The 22,880-nt window shown below is 36.1% G+C and overlaps 1 protein-coding gene across 4 annotated transcripts in view; it reads right to left on the minus strand.

Moving 5' to 3' along the window:
- Positions 1 to 22,880, minus strand: part of MYO6 (myosin VI) — a 72,903-nt gene that overhangs the window by 28,963 nt on the left and 21,060 nt on the right. For all 4 annotated transcript variants that reach the window (XM_053973906.1, XM_053973905.1, XM_053973904.1 and 1 more), the window contains exons 9-17: positions 19,214 to 19,294; positions 16,423 to 16,603; positions 14,175 to 14,319; positions 8,238 to 8,395; positions 7,600 to 7,691; positions 7,051 to 7,123; positions 6,073 to 6,200; positions 4,928 to 5,023; positions 3,288 to 3,461 (exon numbers count right to left, since the gene is read on the minus strand). In XM_053973906.1, the coding sequence (XP_053829881.1) occupies positions 3,288 to 3,461; positions 4,928 to 5,023; positions 6,073 to 6,200; positions 7,051 to 7,123; positions 7,600 to 7,691; positions 8,238 to 8,395; positions 14,175 to 14,319; positions 16,423 to 16,603; positions 19,214 to 19,294 (1,128 nt within the window). The remainder of the gene's footprint in view (positions 1 to 3,287; positions 3,462 to 4,927; positions 5,024 to 6,072; positions 6,201 to 7,050; positions 7,124 to 7,599; positions 7,692 to 8,237; positions 8,396 to 14,174; positions 14,320 to 16,422; positions 16,604 to 19,213; positions 19,295 to 22,880) is intronic.

Consider the following 22,880-nt stretch of genomic DNA (forward strand, 5'->3'; position numbering starts at 1 on the left):
CTATAACAGGCATTATTTGTATGTTAAATAATTAACACAAAATAGATTCTCAGGCTTTTCTTCTGTGTTTTTTGAAGTTATGTCAACATTTAACTGCAATAATCTATTTTTATTTCCAAACTTCCAACTTTTTAAATCTCTATTGATGACAAAAACTACAATTTTAAAACTACATTTGCTGAGGTTGCATTTAAATATACTGTGATGAGAAAAGACTGCAATACTATTATTTGGAGTCAAGTCTTCAGGATAACCAGAGACTTAAAGCTATCAGAAAAAACAGTTTAGAGTTGCTATTGAAAGTAATTGGTAGGGACTTAAAATATTCCAAAACCACATCAGAAAAAGAGCAATACTTTTACTTTAGAGGTGTGTCTGTTTTGCCACATTAATTACTGCTGGGCCAGCCTTTCTAGTTTATTAGCAAACTTTAAGTGTATAGATTGCAGCAATACAAAATTCAGTATGTCCTAACATATTCATTTTCAGCACTAGAAGCAAAATTCAAAGGATCTGACTTTTAACTAAATTTTTTTAGCCAGATCTTTCAATTCCCTTGAAATCCAAGAAACTATTTGTATGCATAGTGTGCATCACCTACAGCTGCCAGTTGTCCCTCTGGTAGATAAAACTGGTTTGGGATTTTTTTAACTTAACATGGATGTGGTTATAAAGAGTGCCACAAGAAGCATGACAAACACTAATAACCTCTTGCTCAGTTCTTACTTACACATACTCTTTATATCTCCACTTGATCATAATATATTTTCCTAAGTCAGAAATACTTAAGTTTGCAATAGACAGACTAATTTCCATCAACAAAATACATTTCTGCTTGAGGAAAAATACCCCTTCCTTATACTCTGAGATTTGCCAAGAAATAAGCTAGAGACGTTCTCAGGTGAATTTCTCAAACCATATATGAATAAAACATATTGCTAAAACTACTGCTCTTTGAATTGTCACAATTTAATTCATTATTAGCATAAGGTAAAATCATCTCAAATAATCTTGAAGAGATCCAATGATAAATTAATCATTATTTTCTCAACTGATTAATGAGAATTTATTTTAGTTAGTTATAAGGAAGGGATGTGTGAAGGACTTCATAAAGAGAAATCCCTGCAACATCATCTAATAATTTATGTAATTAGAAGAAGTTCCAATTTCAGTAGTTCAGAAGACTGACTTACAAATTAATGCACAAAGGATTCTTATTCTTAAAGAAATGAAATATGTAGTAATATAAAAGACCTTATTTTGATGTCATCTGAAGTGAAATTTTCAAGGCTATTAGTGTTCATCAGCATCACATGCTGTGTCTGGGAAGGTAACACTAAATGAATTACTGGAAGTAACACATACATTCAAAATGCCATGAAACTTGAAAACATTGAAAGAATTATAGATTGATGGGCCAGATCCAAGGAGGACATTAGCTGTGTTCTAAGTGGAGAGGTGAATACCAAAGTTCCAAAAGGAAATCCAAAAAAGTTCCCCACAAAATTTCTGCTTCACTTTAAAATGCCTCCCTTTTAATTCACCTCTCCTTGGGCAGTGGTATAATGCACAAGACCATATCACCTGAAGGTAGGGTGCGAAATCCAAGAGAAATTGAAAATCCAGATGGAAGGAAGAGGAAACTACCTCAAAAGATCCCCAATTGATTTCATTTTAAAAATACAGTTCTAAAAAATTGTGGATCCTAGCTTCATTTAAAGCAGACTTATGGCTGCAGGGTTTGCTCAGGACATGGCTTCTCTCTGTGCAACTTTTCAGACTACCTGATGATCATGTATTTTATATTAAACCAATTGCTACACTTTAATTCAACAACCACTATAGATTAGGAAGGAGTTAAAAAGAATCACCAGAGCAAAACTCACGAGAGCAGCCTGCTCAATTCCCAGTTAAATGCCAAAACCACTACCTTACAAGTCAGGCTCTGTATCCTACTCTTCCTTGCTCCATGAAAATTGTATTTCTGGTTACCTAACCAAACAACTCCAGAAGGGCGTAATGAGAACACCCTCAGTCAGAATGACCAAATCTGGGTGCTCACTACAGGAAATAAAATAGCCATAGAACACTGAATACAGTATAGACCTGAAGCAGAATACTATTGCTATAAAAAGCAAGTGTGCTGCTACCATATCCTTCCTGTTCTTCAGCTGCTGCATCTTTAGAGAACAGTTCCAAATGCTAGGCACAAAATACGATTATGCAAGAAGGAATTTATCTTGCAGTCCTGAACCAGTACTTAACCTTGATATGGGGGAGAAATGCAGAAACACTCTTCTGCTACTGGCAGTGTCTCACTCTATGTGCAAGTTTTTTGGATTATGTAAGGTACTTGTGCTCCCCAGGGACTGTGTAAGGAGTCTAGCTAGGAACATAAGATGGGTTTTGGTGGCCCTAGGTAAGGTAGCATACCAAAACTGTTTCAGCACCTGACTTGAAGGCATACAAATCCTTCATTGGATCTGGCCCAGACATGTTGAAAAGAGCTCTTGCTGAAATTTCTGCAGCTCTCTACCAACTGTAAATCCACGAGACTGAAAAATTTACCTGCAGCCCACGATGTGCCTGCTTTTCATCTCTTAATTCCCCTACTGTTCTCTTTCTAGCCATCCTGAGCTGGAATATTCCAGCTAAAATAAAATTGCTGAATGAGAAAAGGATGCAGAAAACATTTGGAGAAGACAAGGTTTGAAGGTCAGCTTTATAACATCAGAAGAAAGGAGAAAATGAGGAGAAGCATCAGATTCAGGTATTGAGAAAAGAAACATTCAGCACATTCCTGTGTAAGCCATGACTAAGTATATATTTCAGAAAAGAAAAAACTATGGTTAGGTTAGGTACTGACTTTTGAGAGTTTGGCCAACAGTAGGGAATCAATACATCTTCTAGAAGGCATAATTACAATAGGATGGAAGAACACATTTTGTCACATCTAGAACATTTTAAAGTCCACATAATCCAAATTTAAATCTCAAGATCTTTTGAATAAAGGCTTCTAAGAGGCTTTGAAAGATTCTGACCTAAAAATCACTGTATAATCTCTGTAAGGACTATTATGAAAGATACTTTTGACAAAAATGCATAGCATGTAGCTTAAATATACCAGTTTCTTATAATTCAACAGAAGAAAAACATCTATTTAACCAAATTTTCTTCTGAATCTCAAGTTACTGCTAGCTCTCCCAATCTTAGATTCTACTTAATTCAACTAACATAAAACTGGCATATATTACAAGAAGATAGGACTCTTTACTATATGATTTTACCTTGAATTTGTTGCCCACGCTGATGAAACTGAGTTTCCCAGCTTTTTGTTTGGGATCCTTGTTGTTGTTAGTGTTGGTCTCAAACAACTGTCGAACAAACTTGTCCTTGGATTCACATATAAGAGATTGAAGAGACATGTGCAAAGCATCATTGTTTTTTTCCACAAATTGCATCTGGAAAGACAACCCAAGAGATAAAAGCACATTTGTTTTACTATCCAAGTTACTTCAGTCTAATTAGAAAACTAAAGGAAACATAGCTACATACTTAATTCAAAAATTAGCAAGAATACACAGGGTAAATATTAATATATTGTTTCAAACAACTTTTCAGCTGGATACACAAAACCCTAATGCCAGAAATGAGTCCTAAATTTGACGGATGTTGTTAGAATTATGAAACCCAAAGAAAGGTTTGGTGCCTTTAAAGAGATCAGTTGTTTTTTTGTCAATGACTATCCTCCTTCCATTTCCAGCACTCAGCACATCATCATCACCTGGGAGTTCTGAGAAGCTTAATTCTTCACTGCTTGTAATATCACTTAAGATCTATTGTGAAATGGGAATTAACATGCACACTTAAATCTACAGAGTTTGGAAAATGAAATGAAAACAGGTTATTTTAGAAGTACTATGACTGTTTATGAACACTTGATATAATAAAACATATGGTCACTTTCTATGAACTTTATATCTCTGGTTTATTTGAACTGGATCACTAACTTTGAGAAGAACAATACATTACATTGAAACTTGGTGATCAATACATTAGGATCCAATTTCACACTTACAAAATCCTCAATAGCTTTTGGTGCAACTTAATAGAGACTTTGATATTAATGAAGAGAAGATGCCAAGACTACTTTGAAGAAAATGCCTATTTCCAGACATCCCACAAAAGGGTGATAAGAATCAAAGGACTAACACAGGCCTCCAAAGTTTCCTTGGGCCATGAAGACACAAGAGAGGAATATATGCAGCCAAGTAAGTAACTCAAGTAGTGTCCTTCATACATGCTGAAGTTATACAGCACAACAAAGCCCTATGGATCTTCATTTTATCTTAAACTTTCATTTTTGAAAATTGATGGTCTAGATACTGGCTTCAGGTCTTACAATGCTTTTGTACAATAAGCAATAGTCAAAACAGCACAAGAATCTGGAATGTATTTTTAGGGTAGCAATTTCATTTTTACACAAATGAGTCCATTGACAATAGAAATGGAAAACACAAAGTATGTGTGGGACTGTGTACAAGGATAATCGTGCTTCCAAAAAGGTACTCTTCACTAACAATACTTTTATATCACATAGTTTATTCTTCTCCCCAGGATGTAAACACCTTTTGATGCAAAATTTGCAGTAGGCTGTGAATCAATATAATACTGACAGCATTACCTATAGATTTGAAACCAAATTTTACACAAAATACATGTCATTAAAATGGGCTGTAACTTGAAAAGTTAAAAGAAACTGTCAATTCTGTCAAATATACAAAAAATTAATTTCAAAGTTAAGACATATCAATGTTTGAACTTTTCTTCTGATCACAAGAAATTTTGTCATTTAAGCTATATGCACTGAAAAAATAGAAATGTTCTACAAAACACAATAAACACAGTGTTCCATAGATAAAATTACCGTCTCGTAGCATACTGCTCCTGCAAAGTGTCGGATAATGAAGCCTTCATCATCTCTGATATTTCTGTGAACAGCCAATTTAGACTTTCTAGGAATCTGGAATGAAGAAGTTGAATTACAAAGAAGTATTGCAATGGAGACTAAGAAAAAGTTTATTCTTAGAACACCACCAGGATCTCCCAGGAGCACTAAGTGCTAAAAATCACATTTCCTGTAAGTACAATTGTGCTGATCATTGCCACTCCTGTCCAAACCATGATGTTCTAAAAACCTAATTTCAAACTCTTCCACACTCTTTGAAATACATTGCATTCAAAATACAGGTTATCAGGATTGCTAATTCCAGCCAGTTGATTTTGGTTGTGCCTTTAATCAAACTTTCTTTATCATAAATTTGACAGCTGATGAATAACCTTGTTAGGATTAGACCAAAGCTCAAGATACAGCTTTAGATGGTATATCTTAACAGGCAAGCACCCAGCTGGTCATAAACATACCATCAGAATGTTTCCTTGCACAGCAATTGAGGCAAGCAGGATTAAGTGGAAATTTAACACAAGGTAAATGGATGACAATTTTGGTAAATTAATTATAAATGATGTCTTACTTTGTTTGCATTTTTTCAGCTTTTTTTTAAATTTCAACACAATTCATGGATATAAATTCCAACAATTTGCCTTAATCTTCCAGACAGTGATGTATGTTAAAAAATAAGCAACAAAAAAATTTTCCTAGTATGATTCCTATATTTATCTCAGAAGTGCTAGCTAGACACTAGACATGAGTCAAATGTTCGTCAAAGCAAGAAATTTTTTAGAAGAAAAACAAAATAACTCATCTGATATGAAACAATCTAAATGAAAATGTGTTTTTACTTTCTTTTCATGTTTGACATGTTAAAAAACTTCAAATGTAAGTGAAGAATACGGCTTTAGTTTCAGCAGGATATTAGAATTCCTTGAAGCCTTCAGTGAACCTTTCATCAAATCTAATAACCAAACTTGTCCTTAACAAAGAGGTACAGACTGTGCAGACTGAGTGGTATGAGATTTCTTACAAAAGATTTTCATTAAATTGAAGTGTTACTATCAACTGTTCCAAGAATTGTTTCATTAAAACAAGACAGACAACAAAAATAAACCTACCGAGAGCCTGAAATGGTCCTTGTGTTTTTGATGCACAACTGAAGTAAAATGCTGGTCACTTGGTTGGGGAAGACGATTTTCTTCATCTAAAATATCCAGTACACCTACTAATTTTGCTTCAATCAAATCTATTAATGAAAAAAATAATATATTTATGGAAATTGAATATAGCAACTTGTACCACCACTGAACATAACACACCTAAATGCTGCTGATCTGACTCTCTACAAAAGTATTTTTAGAAAGCCATTAAACAAAATACAAGAAATCATGGCATATCAATTCTATATATCTTAGTAGGTATGTATAGGATATCCATCAAATCTAGAAGTCCTAACTCTTGTGGAACATGGGAGAAAAAGATCAGGAATCGATTGTTTGATTTTAACTCTTGGTCTCAAGCTGAAATTAGTCATCCAGAAAGTGCTTAAGTCTTCTTACAGTATGATCCTAGGTCTAGCTTCAATTGCTGAGGGAGAATTTTTAGCTTTTCATCCACGTTTCACCACATGTCAAAACTAAAAGGTTAATATTTCCATTTGACATTATGATCCAGTGAGAAGTAGAAATTTGTTTGAGGAAAGGCAGACCAGAATTGAGCATACAGTGGTGGTTTCACAACATTTAACAACTGCATTGCCTTGACTTCTCACATACATCTTCCAAAGCCCTTGAAAGCTGACACAGAAATTCATGCTCTTGAAACTATTAGACACAAACTCACAGTTTTGCAACTTTTTTCCATTCTCTGAAACTGTTCTTTTAAGAGGAATTTTTACTACAAACTTTTTCCTGTGGAAAGGATGAAACTGCGAATGCTTGTACTGCAGAAATGCCTATGAACTCTTAAGACTGTGAATTGAATGAGGCTATATATAAAACCATATAATTACTAGTGCTGTGCATATTTCATCTCTTCTGCTTGAAGGTTTTTTCCTCATGACAGTAACAAAAGGCTTGAATTCAGGAAGTACATACCTATACAGTCCTGATTATCGACATAACGAACTTCATTAACCCCCAGGCCTTCTTTCTGGTAAAGTTCTTGTTCCTAAAGTTCAAAAAAAAAGTAATTGAAAAGAGAAAACACCACTCTTCATTTTTTTTTACTGAAAAAAAAAATCAAGAAAAAAAAATATTTTTTCTAATAAACATGAAGCAATTTTTAAAAATATAGCATGAATCAACACACATTTGAGAATTTGCTTACACAGTTTAATATATTCCACCTTTAACACCTTAATGATAAGCCTGTTCAATTCAATATTTTCATTAAGTATTAGCGATTTTCCAGTCTCTGGATACCTCATTGCTGGTTTTCAAAAATCCACATTATTTTCTGACACAACCAGATGTCACATAATATGAAACAGTATGTCAACTGATTTTTTTTTATTTAAACATAACGTGTAATCTTATGAAAAGCAGTGCTACTTAAAGTATCTCTTCAGCAAAAAAAAAAAAAAAAATCCTCAAATATAACAGTAAGAAACCAAATCCTCAAATATAACATTAAATATATCATACCTCTTTCAGAATTCTTTCATTAAAAAATTGCTGCAGTTTTTCATTACAGTAGTTTATACAGAATTGTTCAAAACTGTTGTGTTCAAAGTACTCTGAAAGACAGAAGTTAAACTTTTATGATAAAAATGTTCCAAGAGTTTAAATTAAATAGTAAATAAGAGAAGCTTCACAGTGCTAATATTTAAAGATGTGTTCAGATCCATAGCCATTTCTTTCAGCAAAATGAAATCTTTTACAGATTTCCAAGCTGTACACAAGGCATCTAAAAATACTGCAGCAGGTAATATTTCTAAGATAAATGACAGACAGATGGCAGCAAACCAAAGCAAGATGCTACCAGACAGTGAAATTGTACCAATACACTCTCCTCATGCATCTATGGTACAACAGGCTGGCAGTAGATTTCAAAACTCTAAAGACCTGAAAACCAAAGGCTATTCCCCTGGACAACTTTGGCAGGACTAGAGCACATTACACAACATGCCCTGTTTCGGACTTTCAGTGAGTCAAAGATGGCAAAAGCTTTACAAGAACCATCAACACCAAAAAGAAAACCCTCCCACTCTTCATTACAAAATTTGTTATTGAATCTTTGGTGGGAAAAAGTGACAACTAGAAATTATTTTAAGTATACTTACCAAAACCAGCTATATCTAGAACTCCAATGAAGAAAGAAGAAGTTTCAAATGGGAAACACTGGTTTACCCTTTTCACTACATGATCAAACAGATGACTATACACGGTCTTAGCCAAGGCATCACGAGCATTGTTTGCTTGTTCCACTTTCAAGGGTACCCTAAAGAAAACAAGATACAGATCTTATTTTTCAGAATTCCTTACTGTGAAATGCTGAGATTAGATTCTATACTTAAAAACAGACTTTCCAATACCATAAATTAGGACCTAAAAAAAAAAACCCTGATCTCTAGGCCAAGGCAGGAAACAATCTTGCCAAGTTAGACTATCTTACCTGTAAAAAAGAATAATGTTTTGCTACTACCAGTAGAAATGAGATTCAGATGCTTTCATAACTGTTTATTAGATAATTAGAAATTCTATTGACAATTTCCAGAGAAAGATATTTAAAATATATACATCACCATCTACAAAAAATATTTCAACTATTTATTTATTATTTGTTTTGTCAGAATAAAGCCTATAGTTTAGGTTTTTTTTAGTTTTTGCTCTGACATCTTTTCTGCTCCTCACCCCATCACACCAGTGAGGAGGCTGAGGGTGAACAGGAAGCTGAAAGGGGACACAGCTGGGACAGCTGACCAAAGGGACATTCCCTATCATATGGTATCATGCTCAGCAATAAAAGCTGGAGGAGGAAGAGGGAAAGGGGAATGATTCTATGAGTTTTAAATTTTGTCCTCCTTAGTAACCACTACACTTGATGAAGCCTGCTATCCTGGGGAACTGAACACTGACCTTCCAAGAGGAAGTGGAGAATGAATTCCTGGTTTTGCTTTATTTCCACGTGTAGCTTTTGCTTACCTGTTAAACTGTCTTTATCTCAACCCATTTCTTTTCTCATTTTTAGCCTTCCCCAGCCCACTGGCAGGGAGTAAGCAAGTGGCTATGAGGGGCTGAGTTGCCAGCTGGAGTTGAACCACAACAACAGCTTACCCATATTGCATAATTTCCTTCACTTCCCAGAGTTCATAAGCACTAAACTAACTAATAATTACTATTTTATTTCTTCAAGGATAATATGTCTGATTCAGAATCATGAGAGTGATGGAGATCACTTTCTACTGTGACTGGTAAGGCACAGAACCAGAGTCTCCATTTCCAAAGGACACTTGCAGCTACATTACATTTAATAGTAATTAGCTTTAACACACAATCTTGTCTTCCACTAAGTATCTATCTTATCTTAAGGTAATGAGTACTGACAGAAATCTCAGCTTATAAATAGAAGGAAGGCACCTTTGCATTCTGTTCTGATACGTTTAAGAGATCAGAATACTAATTCCTGTCAGCTGCAGACCTATTATATAATACATTAAAATCATTTATGTTTTTCACTTACTTTTTTAAACAACATGACAAATAGTTGTACTGCTAGAGCATGTATTTACAAAATGGTCCTGGTGTTCAAAATAGCAAATTCTGCCACTGTTAAGTACAATTCTAAAGACTGCACAAACCCTTGTTGTTAAATTTCATAGTATGCAGCAAACACACATATGGAAAGAAAATGTAACCCTGCAATGCATTTTGCACAACTGAAAGTTCAGAACCACTAAACAATGTTGAAAATGCCCTGAGACAGTAGATACACAAGAGCCCCATCACAGAACTGATGTTCAGAACACAGAGCTTTCTTCTCATAAACTTGCTTTCCCTCAGCTCTTCCTTTCTTTGGTCTGCACAAAGACAAATGAATCTCTTTCTTTCTCTTGTTTCTTGCCTGAACAGGAAAAGATAAATTCTCCTTCCTCCATTTCACCTTCTTTCCCTCTCCTGAATTTATCAGCTACTTGAATGGAATAGGGGAAAAAACTGCCAAATTCTAATCACTTTGGTAAGGCTGCAAGAAAAACCCTTGTTGGTCTTCATGACAATTTCTTTAGCAAGGTTTCCATTAATCTAGAGTTTGAGACCTAGGGGAAAGCATGGGTAGGGTAGATTTAGATTTAGACTCTGGACAACTCTATGCAGTTCCCAAATATATTCCAGAACAAATTAACTTTAATTAAGAACATGTATCATTTGCCCATGATTGACAACAACTGAGGGAGAGAGCAGATGAAGTGATATCTGTCAATTACTGTCATCCAATATGGTTACTGGTTCATAAATAAAGTAGCCTGGATTAAGTAACCTTACCTAGTTAAATACTCCACATAATTAAAGAATATAAGCAGCACATTTGTAATTTGAAAAAAGCTAAAGTTCAAAATAATGTAGAAAAATATTTTTTGAAAAAGTTTTTCCAATGGACACTTCAGTAGCATCACTAAAAAAATGCATTTTGGTAGAAAATGTACTGCAAAATAAGCTGGAGGACCTGGAATGATGCAAGTTAATTTTTTTCACCTTGTAAAATAATTTAGTTTATGATGATGGAGTCCTCTGTGAAAGTCTTCTTGGAAAAGAAGAAACTGAGCAAGAGAAAAGCACAGTAGCACATTTACAGTCTAAGAGAAGCACCAGATTTCGAATCCTAACACATTATTTCTCTCTGTAAATACACTTCACATGGAAGGCAAAAACATCATCCAAAAAGGTAATTATTATGGGGTTTTGGGAGACAAGGACAGATAGACATAGTGCAGCCGTCAAGTCCCCCAGGCAGTTCACTGCACATGATTATTTAATAAAATTCAGAGAAGTTGCATTTAGCATCACCCTCCTACTGTTCCTTGTCGGCTCCACTGTGCCCAGCAGAACAAAGCCTTTGTTATACTCCGAGCACAGTGATTTCAGCCAAGCTATTTATTCACTGTGACCTATTAGGGCTCACATGACCTACTTGCACACAAAAGGTCCCTAAGAAAGAGAGAGAAATGACCAGCTCTTTGAGTTGCTGGAACAAAAAAAGAAAAAAAAAAAAAAAAAAAAAAAAAAAAAAAAAAAAAAAAAAACCAAAAAAAAAACCAAAAAACAATGTACTTGTCAAAACTCTAATACTGATAGCAATCAAGTAGTTTCTAAACCACATTACCATGGAAAAAATTGTGTCTATGTAACAAATATCTAAAACAGTCCAATCCACTTTTACATGCAGTAAGCCATGTGAAAAGATGAGATTGGTGTATTTATTAGAGTATGTTTGCTTTTAGATGCACAAATTTAGAAAATGCCAGCGAAAGAGGCTTAATATATTAATCATTGAGATGTTGTAAGGAGTCTGCTGAACTCATTTTTGATACCCCCAAAATAAAACAAGGGAAAAATAAGATCTGCTTGCATAAAAACATAGCTCCTTGTGTTTGCAGACCTCTGAATCTGCACAGTGCTAATAGTGCTACAGGCTTATCATGGTAAATTCACCGATCAGAAAATCTTTACAGTTTTAATCCAAAGTAAACTCAAAGCTGTAACAAAAATTAAGAAACCTTCCTTAACAGTGTCACTTGAGGAGTGGCACGGTGTGCCTCATAATGGTGGTAGCTTGATATGTCCCACCAAACATCCTCAAATGGAAAATATACAGACAAAATATATATGTATGTGTCATATGTACAACAGCCAAAACGAATCTGTTCTCAGAGGCTGAATCAGCAGTTCACTGAGAGCACTTGAAAGTGGGGTGCCATCTGAATCTGACATGGATATAATTTGTTCAAAGCCCTTCCACTTCTATTTAACACTTTCACTTAAAAGGAATGTGAAATTAAGGGTATTCTCAAAAAATGGGCTCTAATAATACTGAATTAAGAAAGCAGAAAATCTTGGTAACAAGATTAGCATACAAAACTATTTTCAAAAAATTCATAATGTAAAAATCCATAAGATATATTTCAGTAAAGGAAAGTGGGTGGTAGTAAGCTGAGAAGAATTAAAAAATGCAAATGAAAGATGGAGAATAACCAGGTAAGCAGTAAGTCAACAGAGAAAGATCAGCAATTATTGTGCATCCCAACTTGAATTAAGTAAAAATGTTATTGACTTTCAAAACCTACAGTGCTTATATTGCCATGAATTACTATGAGTGCCATCTGTACCGTATAATAAGTAATTTTGTACTCTAATGTTATCCATGGTACTGATAAAGCTTCTCCTGGATGAATATATCAAAGATTTTGCTGAAAATTTACACATGGTCTGGAAAAGAGCAAATTGTAAAAATTTGGTCAATATTTTCCACTGGAGACACTTTTTCCTGCAAGATTTTCCTATACATTAAGCTTGTAATGAAGGGGAAAAATTACTTGCAACACTCCATATCATCTGATTAGGCAGCAAGATGACAATGACTCAAAGTCCCCAGTTTCTAGTAACTGGTGGGGGAGAGAGAGGAGGAATTTACACTGGACAGAGAAGAATTTACTCTCCAGAAATGGACTACTGAATACACAACTAAGAGGTCTAGATCTTGAGCTTTTTTTTTTTTTTCAATGCAGAGTAACACATCACCCTCTCCCGCTCCCCCCAACATTACTTACCACTTGTCACTGCATTAGATAACTTTTTCCATAATAATAATATCGGTAATAAATTTCCAAAGACAAAACATGCAAGGAACTTAAATAAACCCCAATACAGATAATTATGAGTTTCATATATTAAACATTTGGTGTAATGTGAATACAGTATTTCCAATTCACTAAAACAATCTGAATGTTTCCATAAGTTAATAAAAAGCACACCTGTATTCTTCCAAGGAGAGAATGTTCATTAGCTTCCTAATTAAAAGATTAATGCATTCAGCTGAACACTGAGAATTACTTTAATGTGCTCAAAACTGCTTAGTCCAAGTTCAGTTTTCGATGTGAACTCCAGAAAATACTCAGCATAGAAAACTAAATGCCAAAACACACAATTCAGTTGCAGGCATCTTAGCTAGCATCCCTGACAGCTTGCATGCGAGGCTCAATCTCAGCAAAAGAATTGTGGTGGAAGCTACAGGTTTTTCATAAATAACATGCAACTGCATTGTCATTTCCATAAAACCCAGTTTTCCAAGAGTCATAAATTTCATGGTTTTGAAATATTATCACCTGTATCATATTTATACATGTTCTTTGTCCTTATTCCTTCTCCATGTGCATACAGAAAGAAATCACTATTTTGCTTCTGTGCCTAGGAAGCTACCTCGATAAGAGCTTCAGGAAAAAAAATAAAAACCCAAAATAACACACTTTCTATTTGTGTTTTTGTGAAACCTTATTAACAGTCGAGATTAAACGTGCATTTACCAAAACCAGCAAAAGGCAGCACATTTCTGGATTACCATTTGCAGGGGTGCTTTTAACGTTTAAACTTGATTTCAGAAGAATTACAGATGACAAACACAAGGCCACTGATCACTCTGACACTGAGGGGTGCCTATCCTGCCCTCTAATTAAAGCACCCCAGCCCTATTACAGGGCAGCACTCACGGGAGCACTGTGCAGCCCTCATGAGAAAGGTTCAAGTGTCTTCTGAAAGACTTTAGGCACCACATTAACATTCCTTGATAGAGTCTATCCGATAAATCTTTTAGCATATCAAATTTGCTGTGCAGGCTGTGGATTTAACTGGCTGACTGCTATACTTTCTTTGGCCACAGAGCGTACTCACTGACACACGAGAGATTTTATACAACACAGGAGTTACTTATTCAAAGCGCTGTAAGCCTGCCAGCCTTCAGCACTGTGACTTCTGTACGACCATGGGGGCGTACCCGTGCTTGGTGAGCCATTAAAAGAAGCGCTTTACAGTTGCTCTTGGTCCGAGCGCACCTTGGCTCACGCCCGCAGCTGGCTAAGCGGGAGCTGGGCCCGACCGTGCCGGTGGGAGAGCGGGGCTGGCGCGGAGCCGGGCCGCAGCGGGGCAGCGCGGCGGCCCCTCACCCCCTGGCCCTAGCCCCGGCCCCGGCCCCCGCCGCGCCGCGCCCCTCCCGCCGCCGCCGCACTCACTTGATGACCGTGCCCTTGGCGCCCCCTGCCGTGGTGAGCATGACGCGCGAGGTGAGGCTCCCGCGCAGGTCGTCCTCGTCCAGGCCCAGCAGGGCCGCGCAGCGCTCCAGCGCCGCCTGGCTCCGCGCGCGCGGCGTGCAGCCCCCTGCGGACACACACCGTCAGCAGCAGCCCCAGGGAAATCGCCTTTGCCTCCGGACAGTACCTCAGCGCGGCTCTGTGCCGAGAGGCAGCTCTCAGAACCCAGGGAACCCCCGCAAAACAAATGCCAAAATAACACCTCGCCCAAAAACTACGCATGAAATTCTGTATTTCGAGAACGCTGCCCAGGCTGCTTGTAGGGAAGAACTGTCCCAAAATGCAGAAGTGCTAACCCCTACAAACTAACTCGAGTGACTTAAAACTTTTGAACTTAGATGCTCCTGTAACCTTCCAGGCTCCCTTGCTATGCAGCAGAAGTGGCTGCTAGGGCAGACTCCAGGCACTTGGATTTTTCAGATAAGGCTCTGTACTTGTCCCAGGCAAACAGCCGAGAGGCGCACTCCCTGCTGCTCTGCGCCTGCCTCGGCGCCAGGGCTCGGCCAGCAGAGATCTCCAACGGGAGCACCACCTACTTTAGTAAAATCTAGCACTTATTTACATGTATTTCCTGTTGCTTGCAGTAGAGCAGCAATAGAACTTTAGAGGGTCTCTGGTAAGAGACTGCCTGCAGCAGTTCAAATGCACACCCTGTGTGAAGACACACAAAGCGAGGGAAAAACAAAACATGTATTTGAAATTTAGAAGTTCAATACATTCATTTAGATTTTAGAAGTTTCTTTACATTTTAGAAGATCTGTAATTTATTCCAGAAAAAATGTGTCTGAATTTCAGTATTTAGAGGACGTAAGTTCTCTGGTGACAGTCCCTTCTCTAAACCCTGACTTTCCTTACCATCTGTGGTTCCCACTCTTCTCATTAATTTCCTCCTCAAACTCACATTTGTACCTCTTTCACTGTTCAACCTTGTCAGTGCCTAAGTCACAACTCACAAAAAGCCCCAACAGGGAAGCTCTCTCGGAAGCTTACTGGTTTGAGCTACATGAAGCCCCTACCCATCTCTACACCTGCATCTTCCCAGATTCATCCTCATTGATCATGTTCATTTCTGTCATCTTCATGAACATGGCAACAGCATGGACTGACACTGGGGAGGTTCTCATTTGATCTACACAGTAGAGAGAGGAGAAAAAAACAAAAACAAAACAACCCACCTCTGTGCCAACCCTAAGCTACCCACTTTGAATGCAGCACTGGCCCTGATTTGACACATGGGACTAGAGCCCACCCATGATCTCTTCTGAACAGAATGTTTTGTACAGTACAGTGTTGATTCTGTACTTGGGGTCAGGAGCTAGTGAACCTGCAAGGTTAGCACTCATTTAATTCATCATTCAGAACACTTTAAAATGTTCTGTGGTCTGGTCTTCCAAACAACTCCACCAACAGCTATACATACTTGAAGCAGGACCAGGAGGAATCAATTTCACTCTGTCTTGCAACTCAAAATAGACCTACATACTTATGTTTTCTACTATAGTTGTATTTGTAGTACATTCAGACCCAGAGGAATCAGTCCTTCAGGAATATATGGACAGCAGTTCTCAATTTAGAGGGGCTGACTTCTGTAGTGAGGTAATAAGGACAATTCCCAAATCATTATTTCTCCTTCATCAACCTTCATGCACATTCTGCAATTAAGTCCCATCTACACTTGTACTGCTTCATCTTGTGAGCAACATCTTAAAATTAGGAAGTTATATTTACCTAAGTTTGTGCTGTAACTTTTTTTTTCACCTCTCAAAATACTAACATGATGTTATTTTTGGACGCCAAAGGATATAATGCCTTTCCCTATAGATGGAGTTGCTAATTTCTAATATTTCTAAGATCTTTTTGTGATATTAGAGAGAAGTTGGACTTCAAAGCTATCATTAAAATACAAAATGTCTCTTTTCTTTATATTAAAATTTTCACTGAATAGGTTCTTGAACAATTTCAGTGAAACCCTATTTTCTTTCAGAGCATGTAAAGAAGTAGAACTTTAAAACAAACAGGTAAACTTGACTTCAAAGTGGGGTGAATTAAGACTGAATTACCCATGAACACAAAGAAGCTTTCAAAAGCAGTAATTCATATGCAAAGGGAATGTTTCTAATCAAGAGGCATTTTCAGTATTTTTACAAAAACTATTTCTATTTCATCTAACCTGAAGTACTCCCAGCTTCCTCAAAATCTATATTTCCAAGGTGAAGGACACCAGCCACTACTCTGAAAAGGTCAAGTTTTTCTTCATCATCCAGTCCAATCTTTTTCATGGCTGTGCACATTCTGTTGAAATCTCCATGATCATCTAACAGTGGATCCTTCAAGGAACCTTCTTTAAGATACTACAAAACAAGAAAAACCAAAAATTCTATGTAAGTGTTTTGAAGTAAATGTAAGCAAATATTTCCAGCCAAGAATAAGTCATAACAAAAAGCATACAAAGCATGCCAAACTAATTAGAGATTTGAGTTCTTCATACAATATAGGCTTCTCAAGAACCTTTATTTATTTTAAATTGTTGATACTTGGAAGCATGATCTTCAGACTTAAATTTCACAGCAAACATCAAACTATCTTCAGAAAGCAGAAGCTAGAGAGAATGTGACTGCTAAGGTCAAGGGAATATGAGACAGTGAGCAGGGGGAAGAAGACTTTGGCTAAGGGAGTTACTGGAGCATTTAATACAAAGGAATCCTTCTAGCCCCAAGCAGCTGAAAGAAGATGGAGCTCCTTGCAATAGGATGACAGAAGGACAGGAGTACAGGACAAATCAGAACCAGGAGAGTTATCCCTATTCTAAACAGGCTTATTTAGAGAAATATACTAGTTAATTTCTTGGTGTAATTAAGAAACAGAAAAGTTGTTTGCAGTGGTCTATGGCTTAGAAGAATACTAGCTATGTTCTGAAATACTAATTTTACATTTTGCTGATTTTTCAAATTTAAATACATTGAAAGCTATTTTAGCTATAAACCAGTTTAAATAGTAGAAAGTAACACATCTGCATGCAATCAAGAAACTACATGAACATGCACAGACTGAGCTATGTTTTTACACTTTACATGTTTTCAATTAAAAAGAATAATTAACTAAATAAAAGCCTTGTTAATGTCAAATAAACTAACATGATTTTTATCAAAACAAAACACCACATGCATCTGAAAAATTCACTTCACACAACATGTAGGCACATCAATAACATTAAACTACATGTTAATTATGTAAAATGATCACCTCATCTTCCTGATAAGGAAAACACAAAAATAATTGAAGTATTAATTGACTATTCCAGCTACTTCTATTCAAAAAAACAATCTTAATATTTTTTATAAAATCACAGCAAATACTAAACTTCCAATTTAAAAACCTAAACAAGGCAATATATTTCCTGTTTAAACAGCTGTAGTAGGTTTAAATATCATTTAACTTTGATCCTCCGTTGAGCCTTCAAATAGATATGGCACTTACATATAAGTATTATGGTATCATATGTTCTGCTATTTCATGTCATATATATTTTCAGAATTATTCTGTGAGTATATTTTAATTTAGACAAACACTTATTTCAAATCAAGTCTTCTATTATTTCAAGTCCATCAGAGGCAGGTTTTATGACAACACCCACCTGTAAATCACATCAATAACAGAAAATTGCACAGGTTCATCTTCCAGAAGAAAAAATAAGAGAATGTTGACACTCTATGCCTACTCACTACAATTCTTCATGAAAGGCAAATTGGGTAAACTGAGGCAAAATTCCCCAATGCTAGTCTATATGCTTGACAAGAATGAAGTATCTGTCAGCTTCCTGCCTCACAGTGATGTCAAATAAGTATTTTTGTATCTGACTCTCCTCCATCCCTGATTATAAAAAATAGCCTGCATTTAACAACAGAAGTCAGGACTACATGCCCAGCGTTACAATAATACAAGCACAAGAAATCCAGGGGCAGACTTGACAATGTTGACTTGAGGAAAGGAACTATCTGTACAGTCTCTCATAGCTGAGCATGAGCTTCAAGACCAAGTTATGAAAGAGATAGCATGGTCACTTGGTGGAATGAGGCTCTTAAGTTAATCTTGTATCCTTGTCAGATATATACACAGCTTACCCTGCTACTGAATCACAAATATAGATTTGATTAATATTTGAAATACCTTCCAGGTACACAAATGTGAATTTCATATTTTGAGTAGATGAAAATTTTATTAGAGAACAGAGTAGAAGTTTAATTAAGTGTTTTAACAACTTTCAATTCATATATACTATTAATTCAGAACAAATTCTTTAATATCCTCATGTGAACAGCTCAAAGGTTTAAGTGCTACAAATTCTGGTAATTCCAATTCTAAAATATGTAACCAGAGATGGAGCAAGAAGGTATAAATGTTTGGAAGCTTCAGACTTTCATCCAGGAAATTCCATGCCCTGGCATAACTAGCAGTTATGCCAAGGGGAAAACAAAAACCTTTAAAGTGCACTGAGGAGGAGAATATAATCATGGCTAGAAGTGAGGCTGCATTGTTGATTTATAGAACAGTTTGGAGCATCATTTCAAAACTCCAGGTAGTAAAAATGTCTCCAGAAAAAATATTGCTTCTGACCTATTCCTACCAGTAGTTAAGATTTGTAAAAAGAAAATTACAAAAGTATTAGATTTTTGTTTTCCACAGAAGACAAACAGCATCATTAAGCAATATGTTATTATAAGAATTAAGAGGAAACCATTTTATATACACTGTTCCATTTGGGATTTTATGATGCATGTTAAAATGCATTTCTAGGACTGAACTCCAAAGCAGAGTTCTGAATACAGCAGCTTTGTGAGTACCCTCTTAGACCTATAAAGATGTGTAAAATGAACATTTCATTTCACACTATAAAACTGTAATCACTTTCAACTCTATCTCCATTACTTAACAATATAAACTAACTAAAGATAAAAACATACCTCAGGACTCTTGCGATTTTGCAAAATCTGCTTGTCTGTTTCTTTGTTAGCAAAGAATCTGGTACAGCCTCGATTTAAATACTGTAACAATAAAAAAGTGGAAATGCATATTTAAAAACAGAAGTAAGGAAAACATGCTTTTATTTAAGACTTGCCCTACATGGCTTGATTTAACTACTTGATACAGACAACATGGTAAGTGCTCATAATTAATTCCTTGGAAATGTATTTTCATCTACAAAATTAAAGAACTGCAACAGTACCAAACTTCTATTGGAAGTTTCTTGATTTTGACAACTAAAATATTTTTGACATAATGGGATATTCATTAAACCACACAATACTTTCTTACTTTTTGATTCTATTAAACCTATTCAATGAGTCCAGGATTACAGAAAATTAGGAACCAAAAGAATTAATTTTCTGGCCTATGTGTAATATGAAACTACTATTTTTTCTTCACCAGATATTTCTATAGGTAGTAGGAGACATAGTGTATTAAAAAGCCTGAAGAATATTTTAAGCTTACAGCATGGTCTAAGCAGAAGCCTTATTTTGAACCTGGCTTCTGATGTCCACTTCATGTTGTATAGTAATCTCAGATTTACAGTTCAGTAAATCAGACTGAATTTACATTTAAATAATTACTGTTGCTTTCAGCAAAATGGGATCACCAGCTTTTTCTTTCTGATTTGTTCATCTGAATGTAAGAACTCTGTCCAAAAGCTTGGACAGAGCCCTTTGTCTGAAGGAAGTGAACTGATTCTTTACTCTTTGATTGAACAAAGATGTTTCCTAATAGGTGAACACAGACAATTCTACTCTCTGATTAAAATTTACATGCGAAATTCCAAAACCCCAAAATATTCTTCAAAGCATTTCAAACAGCAGAAGAAAACTTGGTGACAAATTTAATATTAAACCAAAGTGACAACTGTTCAAAGCTAGCTTGGTGTTTTAACAAAGTACTTTGAAGAAGTTTTCTTTATCAACCAGTAAGAATGCAAAGCACAGGATATTTTAAACACAATACATCCCTGTATTACAGCATTAGTAACACAATCCCAGAAACTGGGGATGAGAAGTGAAAAAGGTCATACTTTTCAAAATAGAGTGTGGAAACTCATCTGACAGGTTGAGAATGTGAACCAGCATGGTATTAAATGATAACCTATATAAAAGACATTTAATCACAAGATAATGGCTTTCATTTGAAAGCTAAAATCTTGAGTAAATTTATATTTAATAAATTAGGGAGAAATTATGTTTTTAAACAGTCTCAGGTTATCATACAGTACATCTGAATACCATTGTACTTAGAGTTTGGTTTGACTTTTTTTTGTTTTTAGTAAAGCGCAACACACTGTTGTAACTGCAGTGACCCCAACATAAGGCAATTTGACTTCTCTTCCTGAAATTTAGATGAGAAAGAAGTTCAGCTTCTCAACCCCATCTGCTGTTCTCCAGGTACAGAATTACTCCAGGTACAGATTTACTGTGCAGCTTTACTTTCACAGCCATGTGACTCAGTCCAAGGCACAAAGACCTACAAAGTTCAGCACAGGATCTCCTCATGACCTTGAATTTCTGAAAACTTCTGCAGGGCAACCTAAAGCACGAGCTCCCAGGACTGCACACTTTCATGTGGGTTGTGCTGGAGAATGGGTGTGTAAGAAACCTGCAGAACTGCAGGGCTATTTGCATAATCCTTGGCCAAGTAAATTCTCGCTTCCCCAGGGAACCTGCAGGGGAAGGATGAATTAATACAGAGGTAATGGCCATCAGTGCTGCTGCAATCCAGAGGACAGGTCAGCCAATGCACTGTCTTGGTTTACATGCCCAGAGCAATGTGTCCCTGTGCCATGATGGCCAAATGCATGGGGAGGAGATTCCAGGGGATCACTTCAGTCAAAGGGAAACAAGCCCAAGGATTAAAGAGAATTAAGTTATCCTTTTTCTTTTAATAATGTTTTGCTTCTTTGAAAAAGAAGGGAAAAAAAAGCCATAAATTTGAGATGGTCCTATTTCCAGCAAAGGGTATTTCAAAGAAATCAGGCTTGAGTCTAAGAACTCAAGCTGGCCCTAATTTGCACTTTGACTTGATAAGCCATAAGGCTCAAGACAAGGGGCACAATAGAGCCAATGCAAAATTGTCACTTAAGGGATGAGCTTTTCTAAATAACCAATTTTAGAGTTTGAGGTTTCTTACGAATATCTTTCTTGTTTAAAAAATAGTACTGATAGGAAAATACTGATCAATCATCAAACTTTGCCTTGTGTAATATCACAATCTATTATCAAAAGCTTGAAAGAAGGCATTTCTATGAATTCTGAACCAGACATGCAGTCAACAAAACGTGGTAAAAAAATGTGACACAAGTGTGCTTAGTCAGAACCATTTTATGATGAAAACTGAAATAGCAAATGAGAACAAAGAACACAAAAATCATCTTGACAAATACAAATTTAGGAGGAAAATTATATTTTAAAGTTTTGTTTTCCTAAAAATTTCCATAAAGTGGTACTTGATGAAAATTTAGTGCAATATGGGTAATAAACTTTAAGAATATTTAAATTCATTTGCAAGCTTACAAAGATGAAAATTATTCTAAGGTTTTGTTGGTTTGGTTTTTAATTAAAGATAACCTACTTTAAAGGAGAGAAAAAAACTGTTTTAAATTTGTTTAATTTAACATGCAGAGTGGACCTTTTACATGCAAGGAACTCAGAATTCAAATACTAACTTATGGTAAAGCAATAAAATCCTAAATGGAAATTAAAGTGCCTGCTATAGTAGAAGTCAGAAAAAAAGTCACCATGTGATAAGGCTGGTATAACTACAAACTCTTTATACATGAAATATGCAAGCAAATGTTCTCTGTAAAAGAACTCAGGCTGTTAAGTACTGTCCTGCGCCAGCTTGATTTTAAGGTTTTAAGCCTGACCCTGACATCTACAACCTTGGGTTCTCTCATGAGCAGAATTCTTGATTTTAAAAAAATCCCCAAGAGTGGGTAGACAGCATATTCTAGAAATAAAATCTATTAACTTCAAGACATAAATTTTAATGGGAAAGTGGCTGCACAATAAAAGCATGTACTTAAAAATCTGTTCAACATTTTGGCTTTAAAGCATACAAGAGGATACTGCATGGAATAACTGCAGAGTAAAAAAGAAAGTTTTGAAAACTAACTCCACATTTTACAAATATAAATGGTGTTGGGTGTTCTTAAGTATTGTGTTTGTTGGGTGTTTCAAAGGAAAAACTTTCCTTCTAGGGAATGGAAGCAGTTCTTTCTTAATAAGCATCAGAACATCAAGTTTCCATCACACAGGTGAGTACAAATAGACAAAATATAAAAAGATACAAACTAAATATTTAAATAAATAATGCAAGGTCCATGAAGATCCCTAGGTATGCCTTGAGAAAGTAAGGAAACTTGTCCTAGAATACTGTCATGGGTTTTAGAGAGCAAGATCACCTTGGTACTACAGTACAAATGTACAATGCACACAATGTGGAAGTGCAGCTCTGTGCCCATTGCTTGCTCATCCATAAGGAGAGCCTGACTTGGCCAAGCCAAGAGGCAGCAGCTGCCTGGTTGGTAACCATGTACCTTCCCCTTCCCCACAGCGAGTGCACTGATTCAGGTCTCACCTGTGCAAC

The sequence above is a fragment of the Vidua macroura genome, chromosome 3, assembly GCF_024509145.1.
Source record: "Vidua macroura isolate BioBank_ID:100142 chromosome 3, ASM2450914v1, whole genome shotgun sequence".
Classification (NCBI taxonomy): domain Eukaryota; kingdom Metazoa; phylum Chordata; class Aves; order Passeriformes; family Viduidae; genus Vidua; species Vidua macroura.